At 53.2% G+C, this 25,981-nt stretch overlaps 1 protein-coding gene across 6 annotated transcripts in view; it reads left to right on the forward strand.

Moving 5' to 3' along the window:
• Nucleotides 1-25,981, forward strand: part of ECE1 (endothelin converting enzyme 1) — a 113,596-nt gene that overhangs the window by 57,820 nt on the left and 29,795 nt on the right. For all 6 annotated transcript variants that reach the window (XM_029230680.1, XM_029230682.1, XM_029230678.1 and 3 more), the window contains 4 exons: nt 150-236; nt 8,325-8,466; nt 15,415-15,627; nt 25,840-25,961. In XM_029230680.1, coding sequence (XP_029086513.1) covers nt 150-236; nt 8,325-8,466; nt 15,415-15,627; nt 25,840-25,961 — 564 coding nt within the window. The remainder of the gene's footprint in view (nt 1-149; nt 237-8,324; nt 8,467-15,414; nt 15,628-25,839; nt 25,962-25,981) is intronic.

A 25,981-nucleotide genomic window follows, 5' to 3' on the forward strand; every position in this document is an offset into this window, starting at 1 on the left:
CTCCCCCGCCGCGGGCCGGTCCGTGGGCCGGTCTCGGTGTCCCGGCCGGGGCGGGGCGCGGCAGCGGAGGCGGCGAGTGGCCGCTTCCCCATTCGGGCGTGAGAGCCATGGAGGCGCTAAGAGAGTCCATGCTGCACTTGGCCTTGCAGATGTCGACCTACAAGCGGGCTACGCTGGACGAGGAGGACCTGGTGGACTCGCTCTCCGAGGGTGACGTGTACCCAAACCACCTGCAGGTAGGAACCCGGGCCCTCTGTGAGACCCCAGCCCAGGCCCACCAGGCAGTCGCGCTGTTGCCGCCCCCGCCCCGCCCCAATCCTGCCAGTCGGGAGGGAGGGGGCCAGTGCCAGACCGGCAGCTCTGGGCTCCTTGTCGAAAAAGTCTTTCTGGATTAGAAGTGCCCCTGAGGCGCTGGACTCCCCCCACCGGCCTCCCCTCCCCAGCTCTGCACCTCTCCAAACCCTCCCGACGACCACCTGCTACTGGGGCTACAGGCCAGGTGGCAGAGTTGAAGCATCCTGTAGAGGTGAGCTGGTCCAGTTCTCTTTTCACAGAAGAGGCTGTCCCTGAGTACTGAGAGACCTGCCCAGGGTCACACAGCCCTTTACTGGCAGAGTCTAAAACTGTCCCAGTTGTAGCATGGAAAGCCCTGGAATCCCATCAGTCCTCGGCCAGCTGGGGTGGTTGGTCACCCTGTCTGGTGGGCATTACCCCATTCTTCCCCCCAGTCCCTGAGTTTGCTGGGGGTTGGAGCCCATCCTCTGCTCCCCCTTTCCCTGCCCCTTTCAGCCTACTCAGGAAGCCCAATTCCTCCCCCACCCAGGGTCTGCCCCTGTGGGATTCCAATATGCCCACTGCCTCCCTGCCTGGTAGCAGACCAGTGAGTGTGGCTTCTTTTGCTCTTCTTCCCCTGTGGGGCTGAGTTGGGACAGTCCTGACCAGGACCTCAGCCCTGGTTGGGTTTGGACTCAGGCAGGTGGATGGGAGCGAGTCAGAAATATGAAGGATGCCCAAGGGGGCCCTGTGACCTGACTTCCGAAAAACCGGCTTAAAGAGAGGCTGGAGCAGCTTAGTCCAGGAGGACTTCTGCCAGGTTGACCAAGGGGGGCATTGAGGAGAGTATTGGGGCTGCCCAGTGAACTGACAACAAATCACAACTCCGAAGGGCAAACTTAGGGTGTGTGGAAACTTAGGCTGCCAGGCCCAACCCTACTCAGGCTCTTAGAAGCTGGGATAATAATATTAGTAAAGGGAAACAGTGTTGATTGAGTCCCTCCTCCAGGCTAGTTAAATAGGCCCAGGGAGATCCAAACTCATGATCCCAAGTGGTCTGCCCACTGGAATAGAGCACCTTTACCTACATCATCCCACTTAATATCAGGACCACCCCCATGAGCCATAGGGATTACTGTTCCCACTTACAGATGAGGAAACTGAGGCTCCAGAAGGGGAGACAATTTGCCTTAGGTCACAGAGCTAGAAATCTGGGAGTGAGAAAAATCAAACCCAGTCTGTCTAGACCCTCTTCCCCATAGACCCTTCTTAAGAGGCTAAATCCAGCAGGAAATTAGATTTCTGTGGCAGGCACTTTTCCCTTCCCAAATCAAAACAGAATCTAATCAGCAATCTTTTTCAGTCTCATCTTTCACAGAAGGTTCTAAATATATCAGCACAGAAGCATTTTGGAATTCACAACAAAATAATATGCTGTGTTGTCATCATCATAACAGCAGCCCACGTGGGTATAGCCTTTTCTCAGGCCGCAAAGTACATTCATCCGCCTGAGGCTGCCTGGCAGAGTGGAGGCAGCCCAGTCTCTGAAGCCGGGGGCCCACCTTTGAATTTGACACCACATGTGATCTTGGGTGAGCAGCTTAATCTCTTTAAGTCGCAATTCCCTCATCTTTAAAATGGAGTTAGAGAAAATGGATGTAATACATATTTCTGGGCCTGCTAGGATTCTTGTTTTTTCTTCTGGTCATGAGGTAAGGGCCCCTGTGGCTATGCTACACATGACAAAGCTGACTCTCAGAGAGGTTGGGGACATTCCTGTGGTCACACAGCTATCATGTGGTTGGAGTGCAAACTGCCACTGGTTGGCAGTACACCAAACTGCCAAACTGGGTAAATCGCCCATTTTTACTACAGGAAAAGCCAAAAAGCTTGCCCCAAGGATTTGGAGGCATTTCTGTGGGTACCCAGCCTGGCTTTCCTTGAGACTCCCCGACTTCCCTAAAGCAAACATGAACTAGCTAACAATCGTTCTTCTAAGAGTCAAGAACCTATTTATCTCATCTTACAAAGCAGAGTTTTCTATTAATTTTATGTTTTTAATCATAGGGATTTTTTTTCCAATATAAAAAACCTTGCATGCTCATTTGTGGAAAAAAAAAAAGAGTCAAGTATAAAAAAAGATTTACAAAGAAACAGTAACCCCACCACTCAGAGATAACCGCTTCTAGTTTTTCACATTTGCTTATATATATTTTAGAATATAGTTGAGCTCACTCGAAGTGCACAGTATTTTGTCCTGCTTTTTTCATTTAGTGCCACTTCATAAGCATTTTTCTATGTTGTTAAAAACTTCGAAAACATCAACTGTACCTCAATTTTAAAAGTACTTCCAGGGAATTCCCTGGCGGTCCAGTGGTTAGGACTCGGCGCTTTCACTGCCGAGTGCCCAAGTTCGATCCCTGGTTGGGGAACTAACATCCCGCAAGCCATGTGGTGGGACCAAAAAAATAAAATACAATAAAAAAAATACTTCCAAAACATGCTACCAATAAAAATCATAATACTTTACGGTACCAATGTATAAAAGTATATTTACGCAATCTGCTACAGTTGGACAGTAGGCCCAATATCTCTAACACTGTGGGTGACCATTTTCTAGACTTCCGAATAATTTCCTGTGAGTGATTGCTAGAAACGCAACTGCTCCCTCAATTTTAGGCTTTTTGAAATGGACCCAGTCCCCCCAAATCTCCCTCTCTTGACGGGCAGCTATAAAAATCAGCTACTTGATTTTTTAAGGTTTGGAAGCCCATTGGTTCTCAGAACTTCAAAGTCGTCGATACCAACACTAGTAAATGAAAACTTGCATCTTTCAGCCAAACTTGCCACCTTTTTGCCTGAACATGCTGACAAAGTGCTGTATTTAGCTGGAGCAAATTTCTACCTGTACCTCACCTGAAAGAAAGGATTTTTCTTTCCCTTGATCTCATATTTGAGGTACAAGTTCATTACAGTCAACTAAAATTAGTCACTGTGGACTGAGTACAGAATTGAAAGCCCCATCTCTAACACGGAGCCCCAGCTTCGCCTCTCGTGGGCTCTGAGACCTGAAAACTACTCACTTAAACCACTTTTTTTGGCAAGATGGGGTTAATATTAATCCACCTCTCAGAGCTGTTGCAAAGATTGAAATGAGACAATATAAGTGAAAGCACCATGTATAATGCAACAGAAAATGCATTTGGTTGTTATCGGGATCATTATCAAAACTCACCAGGCATGATATCTCAGTGATGCCCTAAATATAATACCTTTGCCTCTGCTCTGCTCAAACTGGCTGCCTGGTCTCCCCACACCCCAGTGGCTCAAAGAGAAATAGCTAAAGATACACTTGCAGCCTAAACTGGGGAGCAGAGGGCCCCAACTGTTTACCAAAACCTTTGAAACTCATCCAGTTAATCCTAAAAATCAATTTTTTCAAGAAAAAGGAAGGCTGAGATATTGAATTCTTAGTGGTGGTTTTCTCATTTTTCTACCCCCGCCCCCCGCCATGCACAGAGCTGTCTTTAGCAGGTGATTTCAGAGACAGTCCCACTGAGTGCTTTACAGAGACCTCTTTGCTTACCAGGAGACCCTTTCAGCTCTACCTGCCTGTTAGATCTTTATGCTTCCGGCCTTCGAGTTGTTCTGGGATCTGAGCTGGTCTAGACCTGGCACCTCATCCAACTTCCTCATTTTAAAAATAGGTGACTGAGGTCCAGAGGCCGCCCAGGGACGCGTGAGGGATCTTGAAAAAGTCAAGGGTGACCTTTGACTTCTTGGATCGGTGCCCTTTCTCCAGTGCCACCGTATCATCAGCAGCTGGGTGTTTCTCTGGGAAGCAAAGAGAGCTGGAAAGTGCTTCTTCTAAATACTAGACATCGATCCTGTTTAGATATAAGGAGTCCCCTCCCTCCCAACAGGTACTATACTATAAGCTGTCCTCGGTCATTGGAAGAGAGTCAGGCACAGGGGCAGAGGGGCAGGTGGGGCTCAGGAAGGAAATGGGGAGGACAGGAGGGCATTCTAGTTTCACTCTGGCCTGGCCCCAGTGGCCTCAGCCAGAAGCTCACCATATAGAAACTGTGCTAGAAGAAACTTCCCCAACCTAACACCCTGACGGAGGCAGGATATCACGCAGGGCCAGGCTGTCCTGGTCTGTCTGCTCCGAAAGGCTGACTTCAAGGCAGGCAGCCAGACCTCCCTGCCAGCCCCCGCGGAGTGGTCTGGCCTTCGGGCTGCAGCAGGTGCGCTCCCTTGCCAATCCTTTGGCCAGACTGACTCCTGTGTGCTGCTCCACTCAGCCAGGTCGCTGGGGGGCCAGGCGGTGACTCAGGAAAAGACTCTGCCTTCCCTCTGGAGCCCCTGTTTCCTCTGAAAGCCAGGCTCCCCGCCCCTTCTGCTGGCTTGTCTCCTGGGCCCCGGGCGTGGTGTCCCATCCTCGCCTGCAGAACTCGTTCTTGCAGAACCTTGCCGAACCAGGCCCTCACTTCTGTAACCGAATATCTATCCCTCATCAGGGCTTTGTTCCCTTGGCTCTGGAAACCCTGGGAACTCCTGGGCTGGACAGCTAGACAGTTCCTCCCTCTTTCTCGTTCTCCAGCTCTGTTTCCTTCTCGGTCTCCCTCTCCACCTGTCTTGCCAGCGCATCCTTTCCTCTCTGTTTCATTCTCTCTCTGCCTCACACGACAGTCGCTAGGATGTTAAGCCTGCCAGTGAGCTGAGCGTTCACGGTCATCCTTACCCCATCTTCCAGACGTCAGCTCTGCACCTTAGCTGATGCCCCTTCCCTGTTACCTCTCCAGAGACCAAGAGGGCTGCCCGTCACTAATCTCCCGACCCTCCACGTCCCTGCAGTCCCTTCTCTCATGATCAGCACGCCCTCATTTCCAAAAGGCCGGCTCTGAAGGAGGCAAGGCGGGGACAAGAGGGGCTCAGGGAGGAGACAGCACGGAGCCAGACAGCAGCTCAGACCCACAGCCCCGGCCCCGTCCGTTGCACCCAGGAGTTGGAGGACAGGCTCTCCTGGAGAGGCCTCTTGATCCTGGCGCAGTCTCCCGGTGACTTCTCCTGCTGCAGGAGGATGCCTCTGGATTTCTGCCCTCAGACATGAGGCTTGTGCAGAAACCAAGAGGCCCGTCAACCTGGTAGTTCAAGTCGAGCAAAGAACAGTACAGAGGCTAAAAACCCTATTTTCAAATTCCGTTTGCCATTTCTGCCTAGAAATATGAATTTTTAATTTAATTCTGACTTAATTCTATTTAAGTTTTGCAGTGAACACCATCTGTTTGTTTGACGTTAAACAATGAGGCTCAGCTCTGCTTGCGGCTCCTGGGGGGCAGCGTGGCCACTCGGCTGAGGCTGTGGGTTCGGGAGGGACGTGGGTTTTCTCACGCTGTCTCCTCGCCCCACTTCCTGTGTTTCTTCTGGAGCTAGCACTCATACCTACTCTTAGGGATGTTGTGAAGATAGAATAGCATCATCTAGCAACAAAATAGAACGAACGTGATGCCAGAAGCACAGAAAGCCCTCAAACAATACCTGCCATGATTACTCTTTTTTTCCTTCCCTCCCTTTGTCTTTCATCCTCTCCCTTTTATTTCTTCTTTCTCTCCCTTTCACCTCCTCAGCTTCCCTGCACCTCGGTATTGCTCTGTCCACATAAGAGAGGGTTTTCTGCTTCCCCAGCCCTGACGGCTGTGATCCTTGGCCTCCAAGGGGACTGGGTACCTGTTACACCAAGATCGCTCCATCTCTTAGCTTTTCACCCCTCTCCCCCCACGAACTGAGCCTTGGTAATGGGGGCACTGAGAGGCCCAGAGTGGGAGGCAGAAGGTGAGACCAGCTCAGGGGCCCAGGAAAAGTAAATGTCAGCATCCCCAGACAGGGCAAATCCTTTGAGGGCCCTCTGAGATACCGGTGCCCGGGGTAAACTGCGTGAGAGAATTGATGCCTCTGAAAAAGCACTTTATAGACGTCGATTACTGTGAGCATGTCAGCATCATCCCAGGCTGTGTCTGCACCAGTAGCGTGGTCAGAATCTTCATGTCTCACGTTTTTAAAAAGGTTCTTAAGGGATTCCAGGAGGCAACCCGCCCCGACCCCCGCCTGACACAGCTGCTTCTGTGTCCGAACCTCCCGGACCTCCACAGCATTGTTACCAAGCCTCAAGTTCCTTTTCTCGGTTGTAGGACCCACTTTTTTTTTTTCCACAAAAAGTTCTTGTCTTCCTCCTTCTCTAGAGCAGTAACCCCCAGTCATTTTCTTTCTTTTTTTTTTTTTTTTTTTTGCTGTACGCGGACCTCTCACTGCTGTGGCCTCTCCCGTTGTGGAGCACGGGCTCCAGACACGCAGGCTCAGCGGCCATGGCTCACAGGCTCAGCCGCTCCGCGGCACGTGGGATCCTCCCGGACCGGGGCACGAACCCGTGTCGCCTGCATCGGCAGGCGGACTCCCAACCACTGCACCACCAGGGAAGCCCCCCCAGTCATTTTCTGTTCACAAAATATCCAGTGACGACCGTGAGGCTGTTCAATGCCCTTCCCTAAGGTGACCAGCCTCAGATTCCCCAGGCGCCAGTGTGAGGCTCCCTGAAGGCTGTGACCTGCTCCTAGGGGCCGCCATCCCCTCAGCTGTCGGGGGGCACTCGCAGGTCATCTCCCCTGACATCACCCCCTTCACCTCCTGGCAGGCTGTGGGTCTCCCTGCCTGCATGCCTGCTCCCCTCCAAGCCTTGCTCCTGCCACCATGACTTTTCCAAAGGGTAAATCTAATCGTATCACTCCAGCCCTCAGGAGGAAGTCCCCAGTCTTTCACCTGGCTTACAGCACCCCTTAGGATCCAGGCCCCGCTTTTCCCTTCCCCTCCCCATTCACCTGGCCAGCTTCTAGTTATTCTTTAAGACCCAGCCCAGGCATCCCCACCTCTAGGAAGCCTTCCCAGACTGAACCTCTGCCCACCCCAGTCTGTTTCTTTATCTGCCTCTCTGCTGGGCAGTGAGCAGCTGAAAGCAAGGGAGTCTATCTTTCCCCTCGGTCTTTCCAATGTGGCCCTGAGTTGGTGCTCGACTGTTGGCCACAATGTCACTAAACTGAACCCCACCTTCAGGGGACCCTTCCTGTCCCGCGGCCCTGGCTTTTGCAGGAAGCGCCTCGTAGAACAGAGGGGAGCCCCCAGCTGGCCTTGGGTCTGTGGGCCGGGCCGAGGACTCTGAGTGCTGTAGACTGGTGGGTTCCTCCTCAGCCTGGAAGGCCCTGTCACACCCTCCACTTCCTCCCATTGTGCCTCCTTTCCTGTTTAGCTGTGCTGTTAGGCTGAGGACATTTTTTCCTCCCTTTGAGGACCTGCTCCAATGGAGCTATTTCTCCATTGCATCTCCCCTGACATCTCCCAAGACTCTAATCTCTGACCCACAGGCAGGCTCTAGAATCAATACACTTGGGCTCAAATCCGAGCTCTACCCATTTAGCTGTGTGATGAGAGGCAAGGGTCTCACCTCTCCGGACTTCGGTTTCCTCATTTGTAAAAAGAAACTAAGAACACAGCCCTCATGGGATTATGATGGTTTCGACAGCTAAGGCTGTCTGTGCCCCTGGGAAGTATGCACTGTGGTTGGGTTATCATGGGGGTTGTGTCACCCCCGGCCTGTTGAAGCTGGGACTCTGAAGAGAGCCCAGCTGGATGTCTGCTGGATGCCTGCGAGTCCAAACATCCTGGTTTATTTTTGAACTCCTTACTGGAGAAACAGGGAAAAGCTGATCTTTTTTTTTTTCTTCTACCCGTATCAGGTGACACAAAAAACACAAGCCCAGCTGGGTTGACTGCTTGACTCAGATGTTTAGCAGCGAATCTGAGCTGCCGAGCAGGGTGCTGTTTCCTTTCCTGGATTAGGACTGATTCCATGGGAACCAGACCACCCCTGAGGCAGGAAGGGACATCAAGCAGCCCTGGTGTCTCCCCAGGGCTGGGTTCTGCCGTGGAGCCCCCTCCTCCTGGGTAGTGGGGGCCCTGGGTTCACGTTCTCCTCGCCCCACCTGTCTCCTTCCCTACAGGTGAACTTCCGAAGCCCCCGGAGTGGCCAGAGGTGCTGGGCCGCACGGACGCAGCTGGAGAAGCGGCTGGTGATGCTGGTGGTACTTCTGGCGGCAGGAATGGTGGCCTGCTTGGCAGCGCTAGGCATCCAGTACCGGACAAGTAGGTGCACCCGTGTTGCATGATGGGCTTCACTCACTCCTGCCCCAGGCTGTGTCCACTTGTATAAGGGGGCTTCCCTGCTCAAGCCAGGACTGGCCTCCGAGGCCAAGGAGAGAGCTGGGTCTGGAGGCTGGGGTTGCTGCAACAGACCAAGACCTGGGAGCTGGGCAGATGGGTGATGTTAAGGTTTGGGGGTCAGAAGGACATGAGTTCAAATCCTGGCTGGGCAACTTATTGTCCATGTGACCTTGGACAAGTCACTCAATCTCTCAGAGCCTCTGTCTTCTCTACTTTAAATGGAGAAAATAGTGCTCAGTTTGGGGATGTCTCTGAGGATTCGAGATTATGTCTATCACATACCTGGTGCCCAACAGGCCTTCTCTAGCCTTAGCTCCAGGTACTATTATTGTTAGGATGTGGGCTGGTTCGACACACGGGCTGGCCCTGTCCTCCATCCTTAGTTCCAACAAAATAGCAATAATGGCTTCCGTTTGCTGAATACTTTCCATGTACCAAATACCAGGCCTCTCCTTTACGGATGTAATCTCATTGCCTCCTCACAGCAGCCCTGTGAGGTGTGGTTGCTTCTGGCCCTGTTTTCCGCACAAGGGAACTGAGGCAGTGGCGCTGAGTAACTTGTCCAAGGTCACGTGGCTAGTGCGAGAGGGAGTGGGGCAGCTGGAGCTCAACCATGGGCTGGCGGGCCCCAGAGCTCAGGCTTTGTAATTCATGGTGCACTCCAGTGTGGGTTAGTGCTCCCAGAAAATCTGTCCTTCTGTGAGCCAGGGACCTTTGTGTACCTCTGTCATCTCATTTCTCTGTCCTACCTTGTATATGATCAGACCCCACTTCAATCCCACTGTCAGCGGCCTGAGGCTGGTTCTCTGTGTCTGGCTGAGTATATGTAGCAAGTGCCTTACACAGAATCAATGATCCATAAGCTCTTATGGACCTGGAAAGGGCAGATCCAAGTTAAAAATAAGGATGGGAGTCCAGTCAATTCCAGGATCTCTCCCCTGGGCCCCAAGATCCAGCTTTCTGCTGACAGTAGGCCACCTGCTTGAGTAGCCTCTGGGGCTCTGCCAAGAGTTTAACCCCATCAACTCGGTCACCTGGTACTCATCCCATCAGAGCCATCGTGAACCTTCACAGGATCGGGGAACATCAACTGCAGGTTTTGTTGAGCCTTCTCCACTGTGAATTTCCTGGCCTGCGTGGGTGGCCATGCTGCACTGGAATGAGGAAGGGATTTGGAGGCCTGGAGGGAGGGCAGGACTTCATCTGAGTCATCCTTACATCGCTCCTGGATCAATCACTCATTCATTCATTCATTATTCCTTCCACAAACATTTAATGAGAACTTAATCTATGTCAGGTGCCTAAGTGGTACCTAAGAAATAATCGCTTAATTGTTTAACTGACTATTTAATGATTTGTAGATTTTTACCAAGTGCGCCCAGCACAGCAGGTGATTAATGCATATCTGATTAATTAATTAATGATTTCTTAACCATATGTGCTGAGCATAGTGCCTGCATGCCATAGATGTGCAAATTCTTTGCAAAATGAATAAGTAAACGATTGAATGAACAAAGAGCAAGAAGGAGGATTAAGTGGGAACAGTCTTTCTCTACTGATCACCCTAGTCCTGCAGCTGCCATCTTCCTTTTTTTTTTTTTTTTGGCCACACCACAAGGCATGTGGGATCTTAGTTCCCCGACCAGGAATCGAACACGTGCCCACTGCATTGGAAGCACGGAGCCTTAACCACTGGACCACCAGGGAAGTCCTGCTGCAGCCGCCATCTTGCTTCATCCTAAATCAGGTTTAGTTCAGAACACCCTGCCTGGAAGTATAGGCCCTAGCCAGCCTCGTCTGCCCAGCTCTTGGCCCTGTGAACGGGGAGCAGGCTAGACTCCAGCAGGCAGTATTGCCCTGAGATTGCCCCTAGGAGTTCCCAGGCTGTTTCTCCATCAGAAACCAGAAGGGAGCCCCCAAGGCCTGGCTTCTAGTGGTTGGGCCCCAAACAGTTCTGTCATTGCCAGGTGGGGCCCGCAGGGAGGAATCCTGCTTCTGTCTGTCCCTTCCACCTCGGGGCTGCAGAAGGTTCCCCAGGCTGGACCTGGGTGAGGGGAATTCGTTCCCCAGGCTGGACCTGGGTGAGGGGAATTCTTCCCCCAGGGTGGAGCTGGGCCGGGGATCCGGTGACCCTTGAGCCAATTCATGTGTCTTTGTCAGCTGCCTGGGCCTGGGAAAGCAGAGGCCTCCCCAGATATTGACAATAACCTCATTACCCAGCAGCAGGTGCTGGCTGGCATCAGCCACATTTGTGCAAACATCAGTCAATGCAAATTCTGATGATTCTGAAAGACTCACCTTTAAATTATGTCTGGGCACTTAAATACATATTTATCCACCTTCCTGCTGCACCATCCTTTCCAGAAACTTACAGATGCTTTGCAAGCAGTGACAGCAAAACAAACGATAAATTCTCTGGAAAATATTCTGGAGTGTCTTACTTAGTGTCGAGGCCAGGCACCATCCAGACGAGTATCTGTGAGCTAGATCTGGGACCTGCTCGACGGATCATGCACATCCTAAAGGGAAGAGATATCTGCTGCATCCACAGGTGGTGACCAAGGCCTGGACGAAGCTCTTTTATTCACTCAGCCATTCATTCATTCAACAAACATGTACTGGGGGGCTTCCCTGGTGGCGCAGTGGTTGGGAGTCCGCCTGTGGATGCAGGGGACACGGGTTCGTGCCCCGGTCCGGGAAGATCCCACATGCCGCAGAGCGGCTGGGCCCGTGAGCCATGGCCGCTGAGCCTGCGCATCCGGAGCCTGTGCTCCGCAGTGGGAGAGGCCACAACAGTGAGAGGCCTGCGTACCGCAAAAAAACCCCCAAAACAACCATGTATTGGATAGCTGCTAGGTGCCAAGTTCAATGCTAGGCAAAGGAACTATAAATGCAAGTAAGATGCTGGCTCTACCCTCAGGCTCACATTCTAGCGGGGGATGTAGGCAAGGAGACAGCCATGACATAGCATGGCCTGTGCTCAGATAGCGGACACCCAGGCAGCCAAGGGGCACAGAGAAGGATGAGGGTCTGGGAAGTTTTCCCCGAGGAGAGGGAGCCTGAGCTGAGTTTTGAACGTGTTGACAGGAGATTAGGGGGGCCTGGAAACCATGTATTAATTAATCAAATGTACATTAAGCACCTGCTAGGCCAAGGATAGTTGGTAAAGCATCTACAAACCAGTAATAGTTAAATAATCAAGTGATTGTTGCTTAAGTACCACCTGGGTACCTTGCAGTGTGCCTAGCAGATTAGGTGCTTAGTGAAGAACTCAAGCCTCTCAGACTGATTCCTGGGGGCTGGCTTCTTATTTTGTTTTAAAACCAAGTCCCCCTATGATAACTACAAATACCTCTCTCTCTGACTCTCTCTCACACACACACGCACACGCACATACATCACACACACCACACACACACACCACACCCACACACCACACACACACCACACACACACACACACACACACACATATTCTGATGTGTCTTTCTCCCTGAGAATCACCCTCTTAACAGCTGGCTTCTGGGTTTTCCCACCAGCCAAGTATTTGTCAAGCTTTACTTCCTGCAGTTTGTTGTATAAAAACAATAGGTATTCTTTTCCTTTTCCAGTTATGAAGTTATATCATAATAGTGAATAGGCTTTTTCAAACTACACAGACATTCTTTCCCCCCATCCCCTGCCCCCATAAAGATTCTGGTACGTTCCCTTAGTCGGGAAGTGGGGCATGCGACTCAAAGATCTCATTTAGAGATATTTTAAATGGTGCCATGTCCCCTACCATTTCCTTTCTCTGTTTTCATGCCTAAGGGCTCAATAATCTTTAATTGTTGTACGGTCATCTCAAAACAAGTAATTACCTCGACATAGAGTCGCCCTGATTTTTGTGCTGTTGTGCGACTGTTCTGAGCCCTTTGTCAGCCTTCAGGACTTTGGGTTTGTCATCAGATGTTAATAAGCACACAGGCTGCCCAGCCCCAGCTGGCATTGTGTCTCCGAGTGAGAGGAAGACCACCCTGCCAGCCCATGCATTCTCTTCTGCTCTCTGAGGATTGGCCTGGGAACAGTGGACCCTAAGACTCCAGGGAGCTGAGCCCCCCGCCCAGCCATGAGATCATCATCACCATGAAACTGGTTCTACCGTCCTTCCTCATCTCCAGATGGAGAAACCGACCCCCAGAGAGACGAGGCCACTTGCGCGAGGCTAGAAGCAGAAAGCTGGGATTTGAACCCAGGTCTAAGAAACAGCCCCTGACGCCTGCCCTGCTGCCTTCCTCCCTGTGCAGTGGGGAACTGAACGCGCCAGAAGGGCTGCAGCAGCCCCTGGCACGACTGGCCAAGGGGTGGTGAGGGAAAGTGGGAAAACCCCGGCCTTGGCGTTGCCGAAGCAGCCTGGAGTGGGGTCAGCCTGGGCGCTCCCACACCACAGAGCGACCTTGTTCTGTTCACTTGCTCAGAGCCTTGGCGTCCTCATCCTCCAACGGGGGTGTCGCCCCCATATCAGGAAACGGTCCCTCTTGTTGCCAGTCAGCTTGGGTCAACAGGCGGTGCGGCTGGGCCTGTGTGCTTAGTCACAAGCCTCCATCTGCAGTCAGCTTCATCTCGTCACCTGGGGCTGGGCCACGGCTAAGGCTGCCCACCGTTTGCTTCCTTTGCTTGAGCCCACCGACCAACCTCGCCTCGGGAATCCGGCCCCCTCCTCTTGCCTCTGCCCCATGTCCTGTGAGAACCGGCTCAAACGAAGCTGGTTCCTCTGTGCACTGTGTTTTGGGGGCACTTGGAGGATTTGGCAGCCCTCCACACTGCCCACCTGCGCCAGCTCCCATCCCTCCTCATGGCAGCACCTGACAGATGGGGCTGCCCTGCCTCCTGGGCCAGTCATCACCGGGAGGGCTCCCTTCCAGGCCCATAGCAGGCATAGCAGAGAGAGACTGGGGTTCAAACCCCAGTGGCCACTGAGCAGGGTACTTAGTCTCTCTGTGCCCCAGTTTCCTTGTATGTAAAGATGGCCTTAAAGTGATCTCTTAGGGTTGTTTCATTTTTGTTTTTTTGAAGATTCAGTGAGATAACTCTGCTGCCTTGTACTCAGTGGGAATGATTTTTCATAGTTCCTTCTATTCCTAAGACTCTTTCTTCCTTCCTGAGTCCTGGCACCGTATTGTCTGCATCACCCATTTGGCATGGACTAAATATCCTCGGTCTGTGTTGGTAGAATAAATGGCAGACATTTCTCCTGCTGCTGTCTTTCTACTTTTCTTGTGTGTATCCCCAACTAAATTATTAACTCTTGGAGGAAAGGACTATGCCTTTTATATCCCCCCCACCACACACACACACAACACACACACGACACACACATACAACACCATAACACCCCCACGACACAACCATACACACACACCACCCACACAACCCGACCCACACACGCCCAACATACCACACACAACAACCCCCACCCCACACACACCACACACACCACACACAGCACCCCAACACCCACATACACACAAATCCACACCCCCCCACACCACACACAACCCACCCCCCCCCCCCCACACACCACACACCACCGCCAACCACCCCCCATACACACACAAACCTCCCCACCCACGATACCACCCCCACTACCCAACCGACCATACCCCACCCCCCCACAGCACCCCCCCCCCGACCCCCCCTCCACCGCCTCCCCTATCTCCACCCCACATGTCCACCAACAACACGCCCCATACCCCCCCACTCCCCCCCCCCCTCCCCCCACACCCTTACCGACACCCACACCTCCCCACGCTATCCTACACCCGGGGGTGCCGCGATGTACCCCCCGTGGCCCCCCGGGATGCCCCCCCTCCCCCCCCCGGCCACACCCCCACCCCCCCCCCCACCTAGCTCCCTACCGCACCCCCCCTCCTCCTCACGGCCGCCATCCCCCACCCACCCCCTCACCTACCCCCCCCCCCCTCGCCCCGGGACCTCCCACCCCGCGCCTTCCCGCATCCGCCCCCCGCCCTTCCCCACCTGCCCCCATCCCCACCACCCCCCATCCCCCCCTACGCCCTTGACGGGGGAAGGCACCCTCCGCCCCCCAGCTCCATTAGCTCCACACCCTCCCCCCCCCGTTGCTGACCCCCTTACCCCCCCCCCCCACCCCCCCCCCCCCTCCCCCCCCCTCCCACCGGCGCCCTTCCCCCCCCACTCCCCATTGCCGCCCCCTCCCCCCCCCTGTCACCAACTCCCCCTCCGGCCCCCCCCACCCCTTTCACCCTCCCCCCCCACAGTAAAAGAGGGAAGGAGGCTACAGCCGCCCCCTCCCCCCCCCCCCGCCGCCCCCCCCCCCACCGCCTCCGCCCTAGCAAACCACACACACATGCACACACACCACACACATGCCACACACACACACCACACACATACCACACACACACACCACACACACACACCACACACATACCACACACACACACACACATTCTGCAAAGAACCTGGAAGATACTCAGTAATTATTTTGTTGAATAAATGAATGCATGAATGAGCAAATAAATTTGTTGAACATCAGGGAATAATAAAAAAATCAATGAATATTTGTGGAAGGAAGGACTGATTAAAAGAAGCACCTTGGTTCAGGATAATTTTTAAAGCCATAGAAAGGATTTTAGGCAGCTAGACAGAAGTCTAATTTTACACATCAGGAGATCGTAAATCTCCTGAAATCTTTTCTCCGTAGTGGTCTAGTGACTGTCCAGTTCCAAATCTGTTTGGTCAGGGCTGGGGTGGAGCATGGCACCCCAGAGCCCCAGGCCACCAGCACTATATTCCCATAGCCTCTTCCCTACCTTCCCTTCACTGGCCTCTTGTCCTTGACCCCTGCCAGGAACCCCCTCGGTGTGCCTAAGTGACGCCTGCATCTCGGTGACCAGCTCCATCTTGAGCTCCATGGACCCTACGGTGGACCCCTGCCAGGACTTCTTCACCTATGCCTGTGGCGGCTGGATCAAAGCCAACCCCGTGCCTGACGGCCACTCACGCTGGGGGACCTTCAGCAACCTCTGGGAACACAACCAAGCCATCATCAAGCACCTCCTCGGTAAGCACCCGGCAGCGGGACCAGTGGACGGGCTGCAGAGGACGGCTGTCCGCTGGACCTACCTGGCCAGGCCCGGTTGAAGGAAGAGCTTGGCAGGATGGGGAGACGAAGGGCTGTGGAGTAGGTGAGACTCGGTTAAATGTGCCCCATCGTTCGGTGCGTGATCCTGAGCAAGTCACTTATCTCTGAGCCTTACTTTCTTCATCTATGAGAAGAGGATTAATAATACCCAAACTGCAGAGGTTCGAGAACGAGTGAGCACATGTGTGAAGCATTAACGTGGCATGTGTGGCATGTAGTAGGTGCACAAGAACTGGTAGCTGTGGTCATTGCTCTCCTGGCTTTAAGCTGTTCCTTAGGTTTTGACTAGTACTGACTGAGTTTTGCAGGTTACGAGCAAAAGGAATGAACGCTGAGCACACTAGATCAGATTTTAAGGTTGTGAGCTGATCAAAGTTCTAACAACGGTTTTATCTGAGAGTTATTCATTGTAGGCAGAAGTCTTCCTTGGCCTCATGGTAATCGAGCTTGTGTGATAAGCCATCTAACCGAACTTCTTCTCTTTATACCCTGTTAGGCCTTCAGCACCTCTAGTTGACCTTGTTGTTGGTTGTTTCATCCTCAGGTTAGAATCCCATATTGGTCTTGTTTGAAGTTGTATCTTTAGTTAATGTCTGTTGAATTAACATCTGCCTGTTGGGTGCTTCTCCATGCGGAATCAAAACACCCTGTGCTATAACTTCTAGAGGTCCCGACTTAAACCCTTCAGGGCCGAGACCTTCACCGTACCTGTCTCCTGCTGACCCCTGCCCCATCCTGGGACCCTAAATGCTGGGAGAGGCTAGGTCATGAAAAGCCAGTCAATCCATCAATGACAGAGCTTAGATTTGACATATACTTATTCAGTTTAAAAAAAAAAAATGCATCTTGATACTCAAAAGTAGGTAAATTGAAGAAGATACCTAAAAGGGGGCAGATCTTCCCAAAGGGACAGAAACCTTCCCATGAGATAGGAAAAGAGTCTAATTTGATGATTATGAATTTCAGGCAACTGTGTCTTTAAGACGAAAGTGGAAATAAGCTAACTAGGTTAAGGAGACCTTTGCTTGTTTTCCCCACCTCAGCCCCAGGGGGCGTGGCTACTGCAGGGTGAAACCCACCCACCACTTCTTGGCCCCCAGCAGCTGCTGGGCAGGGCCCCCTGGCAGCCCCCTGCTTGTCTCCCTGAGGGACAGAGCCGGGTGGTGTGTGAAGGCGGGGCTGAGGGAACCCCATATGTCAGAAGCAGCAAAGCCCCCTGTGCGCTTTGTGCTACCGGAGTGCCTTTGCAAGGGGACCCAGCCTTTTATTTCAGAACTAAAGGCAAATATGTCTGTGGTAGCCAGACTGGAACTCAGGGATGTCCCTTCCCCAGCACCTAAAGACACAGCCAGGGACTGCGCAGGGACCATCAACCAAAGCAGGGGAACAGTCCAGATAGGATAACGAGATGGGCTAGTGCCTCTGCTTCAGTCACCGGGACCTGGGTTCAAGTCCTGGTTCTGCCACTTACTGTGTGATCTTGGGTCAGTTACATAACCTCTCTGGGCTCTTGTCTCATCAGTACAATGGGAACCATGCCTCCTCCAGGTCTAGAAAATTAAATGGGAAGATATCTTTAAAGCGCTTTACCTGGGCCAGGTGTATTGTGGTGGCTGCTGTCTGTGTTGGTTTTACCATTATTATTTACCCTTGACCTTTGCCCAGTACTTTTCAGTTTACAGAGCTCTTTTGTAGATATCACCCTATGCGACCCTGTAGGGTAGGAGCTAGGAAACTGTTCCTCACCCCGCTTGATAGACGAGGAAACTGAAGTCCAGAGAGCTCCTCAAGACAGGCTAGCAGGTGGCAGAGCTGGGACTGCCTGACTCCTGGTCACGTGTCCTTTCCCTGTCCCACACCACCTCCAGCAGGTGCCAGGGGCAGTACGGCTCCCTGCCCATCTTGTTGGGGAGAGCCTGCAGGAAGCATGGAGCTCTGAGAGTCTGAAGGAAGGAAGGAAAGAGGCTGGCATTTGCTGAGTGTCTGCTATGTGCCGTGCTCTGTACCAGGCTCATCATATCCACTGCCTCCTTAATCCTCACAGCTACCCTGGGACTTAGGAACTGTGGTTCCCATTTTATGGATGAGGAACCTGAGAAAAGTTAAGCTTGCCAAGGACACCCTGCCAGTCCAGGATGAAGAGGGTCTCCAGCCAGGGGAAGAAGTTAGCACCCAGAGGGGATGGGGGAGACAGGCGGATGGGCCCTCTAACTCCCCAGTCAGGTCCAGAACTGCCCATGGTGTAGGACCCCCATGGGTCCTGATCCTGCTGCTTCTAGGAGGATCTTGGGTCCTATCAGGAAGACCTTGGGTCTAGGCCAGGACCGAGCTCATCCCCCTCCCCTACCCCGCAGGCAGCAGTCCTGGGCTCTGGCCTTACATCCCCGCTGTCCCTGTGGGTCAAGGTAGGGGTGGGGAGTGCACTGAGCCGGGCACGGAGCAGCCGGAACCCTGACCCCGAGGCCGGGGCCCAGTGGTATCAGGAGTGAGCCCTAGCATGCTAGCTTATCACGTGTGGCCTTGGACGAGTGACCCGGCTTCTCTACAACTTAGTTTCACTATCTGTGAAATGGGAATAACGGTGCCACCTAACACTCAAGGTTACTCTGGGTATTGTCTCACTGTGATGGGTCAGAGTGCTTAGCACAGAGTCTGGCACCTAGTAGGTGCTCAGCAGAGTAGGACTGCCCTCCTCGGTGGTGGTGGATGAGCTCCAGCTCAGATATCTCCCTACAAGCTGTGTGACTACAGAGAGGCTGCTCAGCCTGCCTCAGCCCTTCACCTATGAAGTGGGAACTAACTCCGAGCATTGGCAGGTGTGTTCTAAGGATTAATTGGGTGGTTGAAGAAAGAGTAATTATTGCTTATTTTATTTCTTATAGAAGCACTGATAGAGCTTCTTATCAGGAAAGGAGGGATAGGGTGTATCCATGACTATGCTGGGTTGTTTACTTGTATTATTTTATTCACGCCATGGAGTATATGCCCATTTTACAGATGAGACTCACAAATACAAAGGAAACATATTTCCTAGGAAATGGTGGAGCTGGAATTCAGTTCCAGACCTGTGAGGCCTCAGACCTGTATTCTTTCTTTACTGATTCTGCTGTGCGCACAGCGGTCATAGGGCCCCGCATGTATGGTTTGCCAACCTCCTTTCCCCCAAGGCCGATTGATATTGTTCTCCAGGCCAGGCGAGACCTGCCCGAGGCCTGATGAACACGGTAGTTGGGGTCACCTCATGTCGTAGTGACCGAGAGCTTCCCCACAAGGCATATCCTGGCATCCCCTCTCCCCGGGCTCACTCCTGGAAACCAGTCTGGATACGGCGCCTCACTTGTGGGCCTTGATACCTGGGACTTTGATACCTGGAAACTCCCGAAGAGGCAGGAAGTAGGTGAGTGGGTGACCAAAATATGCAGGAGTGTGGGCCAGTGCATTCTTGGGCTTAAGGCCAGGCTGGTTTTAGCTCCCCCAAGACAAAGGGGTCAGCCAGCAGGCCTCAGGAGGGAGCTGGAGCTGGCGGGGATTGGAGCACACAGGGGTGCCCTGCTGTCCAGGCTGGCTTGGGGAGCGGCTTCTCTAGGAGAAGAAGGACAATTCAGAGGCGTAAGGATTGTGTCAGCTGGCCAGGCAGGACAGCTATTACCATCAACTTGCCGTGTGACCTTGGGCAAGCCACTTCTTTCTGTGAACGGTGAGTTTACTCCGGCGCCCTCAGAGGAAATCCAGGCAGATCTGTAGCAGGTGGGTTGAACTGGGCCAGGTGCCACCGTGGCATGTTCTGGCTGCCTGCTGGCTGGAGGGGGGTGACCTCAGCTGCACGAGACACAGATGCCTCTCCCAAAAGACACTCTGCCATCCACCCAAGCTGCCAGCTTGGGCTGTCCTCGTAGGCTTTGGGGAGACAAGAGTGTCCTCACTTCATCAGAGGAAAGGCACAGCTGGACCCGTCACCCCTTAGGCTGGGCCTTGCCTTAGGGCTTTTAGCACAGGCTATTCTGCCATCGGGAACACCTCCCAGTCCTTCAAGACTTTGGTCAAATCTGCTTCTCCCCTTATGCCTTCTGTGGATACCCAAGGGCCTCTCCGGGCTTGAGCTACAGTTATATTTTGTTTACTTGTCATATTTACTACATTTTATATTCTAAGATTAATCACGAAAGAAAAAATTGATGCTTGCTTGTTGTAACAATTCAAGTAACACAGATTCCATAAAGAAAAAGCTAGTGGTTTCCCTTTCTTCTACTCCTGACACCAGTCTCCCTGAGAAATACACGCAGAACCATTCCAGTAGCATTAAATTTGTCCATGTCAGTAACTTGGCAGTTAATCATGTCACGCTGTGACATCTCTTCTATTTTCATTTTGATCTTTTTCCAGTATTTACTGTCTAATGTAGTTTCATCTTCCTGTACACACTGGAAATTCTACAGACAAGCTCTGCATCTGAAATGCTTTCTATCCAATTTCACGCCTGCAGCAGCAGGCCTTGCTTTTTCTTTCATGCTTGGGGAGTGGTGAGACGGACTGATTGATAAATTGATCCAAGGATGGGAGTGGGTATCCAGGGCTTCTTAGGGGTGGCTGGACTGCTTCAGATCTACCTCTGGTTTTCCAAGCCAACCTGCAGAAGAGGAAAGGGAAGCAGAGAGAGCTTAGGCCTCTGCTCTGGCCTCAGCCACTCACTCGTGTGACCTTGGACCGGTTACCCAGCTTCTTGCCTATAAATTGGCACCCGCTGGTGGAAACGGCTGTGACAAGATACACACATGCAGCCATGCCCACACACAGAGGAAGTAGCTCGTTTTCTCCGGGAGGCTTAAAAATGCGTGGGTTCAAATTCCGGCCTGCCGCCCATTAGCTCTGCCTCCATAGGCGAGTTCCTTCGTCTCCCTGGACCTCATTTTCCTTCTGTATGAAACGGGGTGGCCGTGTCCACCTCAGGGTGTCAGTGTGGTGATGAAAAGATCCCAGCACACGGCCTAACGAGCAGTAGTCACCAGTAAATGGGAATGGTCTTATCATGATTTTTGTTCTTCTACAGAAAAAGGCACTGCCTTGTCAGCTCCCCCTCTCACCCTCACCGGATGGGGCTCCTGAGGCCTGTGACTGTCTGAATTGTGTCTGTGGTTTTATCTAAAACAAACGCTGGCCCTGCCCTGATGTGGAGTCGGGGCCCCACAGGCTCCTGGCCAGCCGGTCTGGCCGCAGCACGGGGGGGGGGGGGCAGTGGCAGTGCCACAGAATCCCAGGAACCCCCATCTCTGTAGCCTCCCAGCTGCTGGAGCATTTGTTTCCTCCCCAGGGGTGATGTGGGAAATGGTGTTCCAATAAAAACTCCCAGAGGAAGAAGCGGGCCGATTAAATGGTATGCTATCTTTCCTCTCTGGGACTTTGGGGAAGTGACTGAGGAAGTTTCTGGAATTTGGGGTCCCTAAAAGGAAGTACCCAGGCAGTTGGGAGTCCTATTATCTGGTGCTGGGCTGCCAGATTGTTTCCAGACCACCGGGGCCCTGGAAGTGCCACCATCTCAAAAATGTGGCCCCCTGCTGGGTCCTGGGTGCTGCCCTGTCCATTCCTCCCAGGCTGTTCCCTACTTCTGAGAAGTAAACAGGTCGGGGGGTGTCTTAAAGGAAACCAAGCTTTTCCTCAGGAGAAAATTAACTGTGCCTGACTTCACTCTGAAACCCAGCCTCCTCCCTCAGGCTGAAGTGATGGATGCCTTTCTCTGTGGCACTCCCAGACACGCCTTCATTCACTCTCTCAACAGTTACATACTGTCCACTAACTGTGTGCCAGCATCCCTAGGTGCCTAGGATCCTGTGAGGAATAACAGTCTTTTGTGTGTGTGGAACTTACATTCTCACAGGGGAGACAGACAATAAACAAATAAATGAGTTAATAGATAACATGGTTGTGAACAGTTAGGGCCTTGAAAAAAATCAAGTAGGATGCAGGGCCAGAGAAGGGAGAGGTCATGGTAGCCACGGTGATCAGGAAGGATGGGCCTGCAGAGAAGGGGACATTTGAGCAGAAGCTTGAATTGAGGGAGAGAAGAGACCACAAAGATGTGAGGGGAAGAGTGTGGCCGGCAGGAGGAACAGTGAGCACGGTGGCCCTGGGGTAGGAGCATGGAATCGAGAGGGGAGGAACAGAAGACAGGCTAGAGCTGGCAGCCAGGAGGTGGCAGGGCCCAAATCATCCAGGACAGTGTCTCTCAACCTTTTTTAATGACTGCTTCCTTCCTAAAATTTTAATACCACAGATATACTGTATGCTTGTTTCTGTACTGTATGTATGCATAAAAAGAATAAGATGTTTCTGGGGGACTTCCCTGGTGGTCCAGTGGTTAAGACCCCACACTTCCACTGCAGAGGGCATGGGTTCAATCCCTGGTTGGGGAACTAAGATCCTGCATGTGGTGCGGTGCGGCCAAAAAAAAAAAAGAGTAAGATGTTTCTGCCATCCAAGAACTAATTCTCTCCCCGCCTTTAGGAGCAATATTGTCCCAGTTGAGAATGCATGCTATAGGGCCTTCTAGGAAATTTTAAGGAATGTGTATACTCCAGTGCCTATTTGAACTGAAAGTATTCAAGACAACAGCTCTATAAACTCCCCCCAGGGTTCCACTTGGATGTTTAATAGACATCTCAAACTTAAAACATCTAAAACCGAATTGCTTATTCCAGTCCCCGAGCCTACCCTCCATCCCCAGTTTCTGCATCTTAGCACCCCCTTGCTCAGGCCAAGGAAGCCTGGCAGCATCTTGACTCCTGTTTCTCTCGCGTTCCCCCTGCTTCTCACCCCTTCTGTGCTGTCACCCTGGCCCAAGCCCCCACCATCACTCCATCGCTCACCTGGTCTGTTGCAGCGGCCTCTTACCTGGCCATCTCGCTTCAATTCCTGTCCCCCAAGGAGCCTGCCAGGTAGTAGGTGCCCTGTGAGTGAGGAGGAAGGAGAGGAGGTGGAGAATGTGCCATGGGTTGTCCTGATGGGCACAGGAGCCAGGGGGCGGCTGTGGGGCAGTGGAGGAGCTTTACCTGCTCCTGGGGCTCCTGCCCCAGCCAGCATCAGCGTGGGAAGCCGGGGTGAGGGAGGGGGAGGACACGTGCTAACGCCTGGTGGGGCTCACACTCCTGTCCCTTCCTACCCCACCTGCCTCATTTCCTCCCCGTGCAAGCCTCCAGCGGTACCGGGCTCATCACCCTCTCATCCCCCAGATAGGGCATCCTTCCTCATCAGAGGCAGGTCCTGAGCTCTGTTCTTTCGTCAAGCGTCGCTGAGGGCCACCGTGTGCCCGCCGGTGCTGGGGGAACAGGGGCGACTAGGATATGGACTAGTGGGCGAGGCAGCCCCAGCACAGCCCCCGCTGCCGCTCCACTTGCAACTCATCCTTCATCCCCAGGGCTCCGGCAGGGAGTTCCCAGGCCTCCCCCTGCCACCCTCTCCAGCCCCCCTGGACTTTCTCCTTATGGCAGTCGCCCATGTATAATCACATGCCTTGCAATGCTCGCACTGCTGTCCGCCTGACCCACCAGGCTGGCCCCGTGCCTGTAGCCGTGTTGCCTGCTGCCTCCCCACACCCAGCCCGGCAGCCTCCAAACCTTCAGAACTTACTAAACATTTGTGGGAAAACAAGCGGAGGTAACAGCCAGGGTGTGGAGCTGAAAGGAAGGAAGTTTGACCTTGACAGTGAAGGAGAGAGGGAGGCGATGCATTCCCCCTCCTCTCAGCAATCATATGGGGCTTGTGTACAGGTGTCGGGGAACGGGGGTTCCGCCTGGAACTCGCTGTAATCAACACAGCCGGGCTGTTCCTTGGGAGGCTTTCTTTGGTCCTCTTATCTTGGTGGCCTTGGGGCCATGGAGAAGGGAGATGCCAGGCCCTTTCGTGGGCCAGAGCACACAGGACACGCCTCCCCCGACACTGGCCTGGCATTTCAGGGTCATGGCCAGAGCCAGATGCTGCTTCTGGAGTCTGGTGAGCAGTGATGATTCTTCAAAAGCCTAGGTGATAGAGCTGATTCACTTTGTTATACAGCAGAAACTAACACACCATCGTAAAGCGATTATACTCCAATAAAGATGTGGACAATAAATAAATAAATAAATAAAGCCTAGCTGCTGGGGGCGGGTGTTGTCACAGAAACGAGGCCCCTGGGAGGGGTTTTGCCTTCCCTCATGTTGTGCTCCGTGAGTCTGAGAAGCAGGGCGAAGTTCAGCTCTCCCCACGTCTGCGTTCCCCTTCCAGAAGGCTCTTCTCATGCTCCAGTAGGGCCTGGGGCACACTCGGGTGTTTCCGGGGCTCAGCAGTGGTTGCCTGTGGTCTCCAGGGCTGTGTGTGCGCTCCACAGACCCTCAGCATGCAGGCCCCTGGACCTCTGTCTCTGTATCTCCCTTCAACTAGCCCCAGGCTTGTCCCATCCCCTGTTGAGGGCTGTCACTCTGACTGCAGCAAGATGGGGGCTGATGCTCTCTGACCATTGACACCCGTGATGCTGTTCATGGTAAGAACTGGGGGGCAGAGGAGCTCTCGGGAGAGGGGCTGGGAAAGCTAATTAGGCCAGTCAGGAAATGACTCCAACCCTTTTGAAACAGGCTACACCAAACATTTCTTCTCTCCCATGCCCTTTTATGCTTCCTTGCTTTTCCTCATACTGTCCACTCCCCCCAAACCCAGTACCCTTTCCCCTCATTTCTACCTGGTGGGTAACTTTTCATCTTTCAGAACCAGCTCAAATCGTAGAACATCCTCTGGAGAAACGGCACCCCCCCGCCCCTCCCCACTCCACCAAAGGGTGTGACTTTTCTCTGGGTTCCAGAGCCATTTGCGTTAGTCAAAGCACTATCTTGTCTTGGGGTCATGTCTTTGCATGTATGTGTCACCATTTGACCATGAGCTCCCTGGAGGCAGGAGCGGGTCTTACTTGTGTCCTTAAAACCTAGTGGCCAGCCCAGTGCTTGACACCCAGTAGGTGCTCAGTGTTGAGGCCCTTCGTGAATGAACCTCTCAGGAGAAGCTTCATAGGCAAGATGGCCTCTGAGAGGCCTTGAAGGCTGAGTGGGGTTTGACAGTGTCCTATGCAGAAGGCCAAGGGGAGCTCTTTCTTCATGTGTTACTTGTTTGTTACTTGTGTCCTCACACTGGAAAGGAAGCTCCATGGAGACAGGGACGTTGTCTTTTGTGTCCCCAAAGCTGGCACAGAGCCTAACACGGAGTGAGCAGCTAGTACCCACTTAGTGAATGAATGGATGAAGCTCTGCCGGAAAAGGAAAGCAAAGGAAGGGGTTTCGGGGTCCAGGAGGGATGAGAATGAAATGAGGAAGAGTGGCCAGAGCAGTGAGGAGTTCCCCAAGGCGGGGCGGGAGCGGAGGGAACCGGGGGCCCGGCGGGGTGGGGGTCTGGAGCAGGGCTCTGAGAGAAAGGCGGATCCTCTGTGCCCTGGCTGCAGATGGGACACTGCCCCCACTTGTGCCCGCGCAGGAGCGTGGCCTCAGCAGGTGGCATCCCAGCCAGGGCACCAAGGACAAGGAGAAGGGACAGAGGCTCCCGGGTGTCCCGGTGTCAGGAACTGAGTTGCTGCTTGTGGGGGATGGGAAGGGACATGGCAAAGGGCCTCTGAGTCAGCTCTCAGTCTGATGAACATGCCCGGCCCCTCTGAGGAAGAAGCGGAGAGTCAGTTTGTAATGAACGAGGCCTTAAAGCTTCCGTCCAAGCCCTGTCTTTACCACAAGAAAGGTTCTCTGGGATCTGAAAAAAAAAACAGACAGGTCTCTGTCCCACGCACCGGGCGGGGGTATCTGGGTCACACGCTAGCCGGCAGGGAAAGCAGACTGTCCTCCCGTTGGGTGGCCCGTGCTGCCAGGCCAGGGACACGTCTGAGAACCCATCCAACAGAGGGGGAGAAGCACAGTCTCCTCTCCTTACCTGTGCTCAGCGAATGAGGAGCCCTCCAGTCTGCCCACGGCGGTCAGATGCCCACCGTGGCGGTTCCTCACCTGCACTGACAGGCCCAAGTCCCAGCTCTTGTCACAGCTAAGAACACCGAGACCCCAAGAGGGACTCGCCCAGGGCCACCCAGTGTGCAAATGGGGGTGTACTGCAAACTGTTCTCCCTTGGCGTTCCAGAAAACTCCACGGCCAGTGTAAGTGAGGCAGAAAGGAAGGCCCAGGTATACTACCGTGCGTGTATGAACGAAAGCAGGATTGAGGAGCTCAAGGCCAAACCCCTGATGGAGCTGATCGAGAAGGTGAGCCCCTACGCCCCATC

Source organism: Monodon monoceros, unplaced genomic scaffold (genome assembly GCF_005190385.1).
Source record: "Monodon monoceros isolate NGI ecotype Baffin Bay Population unplaced genomic scaffold, NGI_Narwhal_1 Super_Scaffold_18, whole genome shotgun sequence".
NCBI classification, from domain to species: domain Eukaryota; kingdom Metazoa; phylum Chordata; class Mammalia; order Artiodactyla; family Monodontidae; genus Monodon; species Monodon monoceros.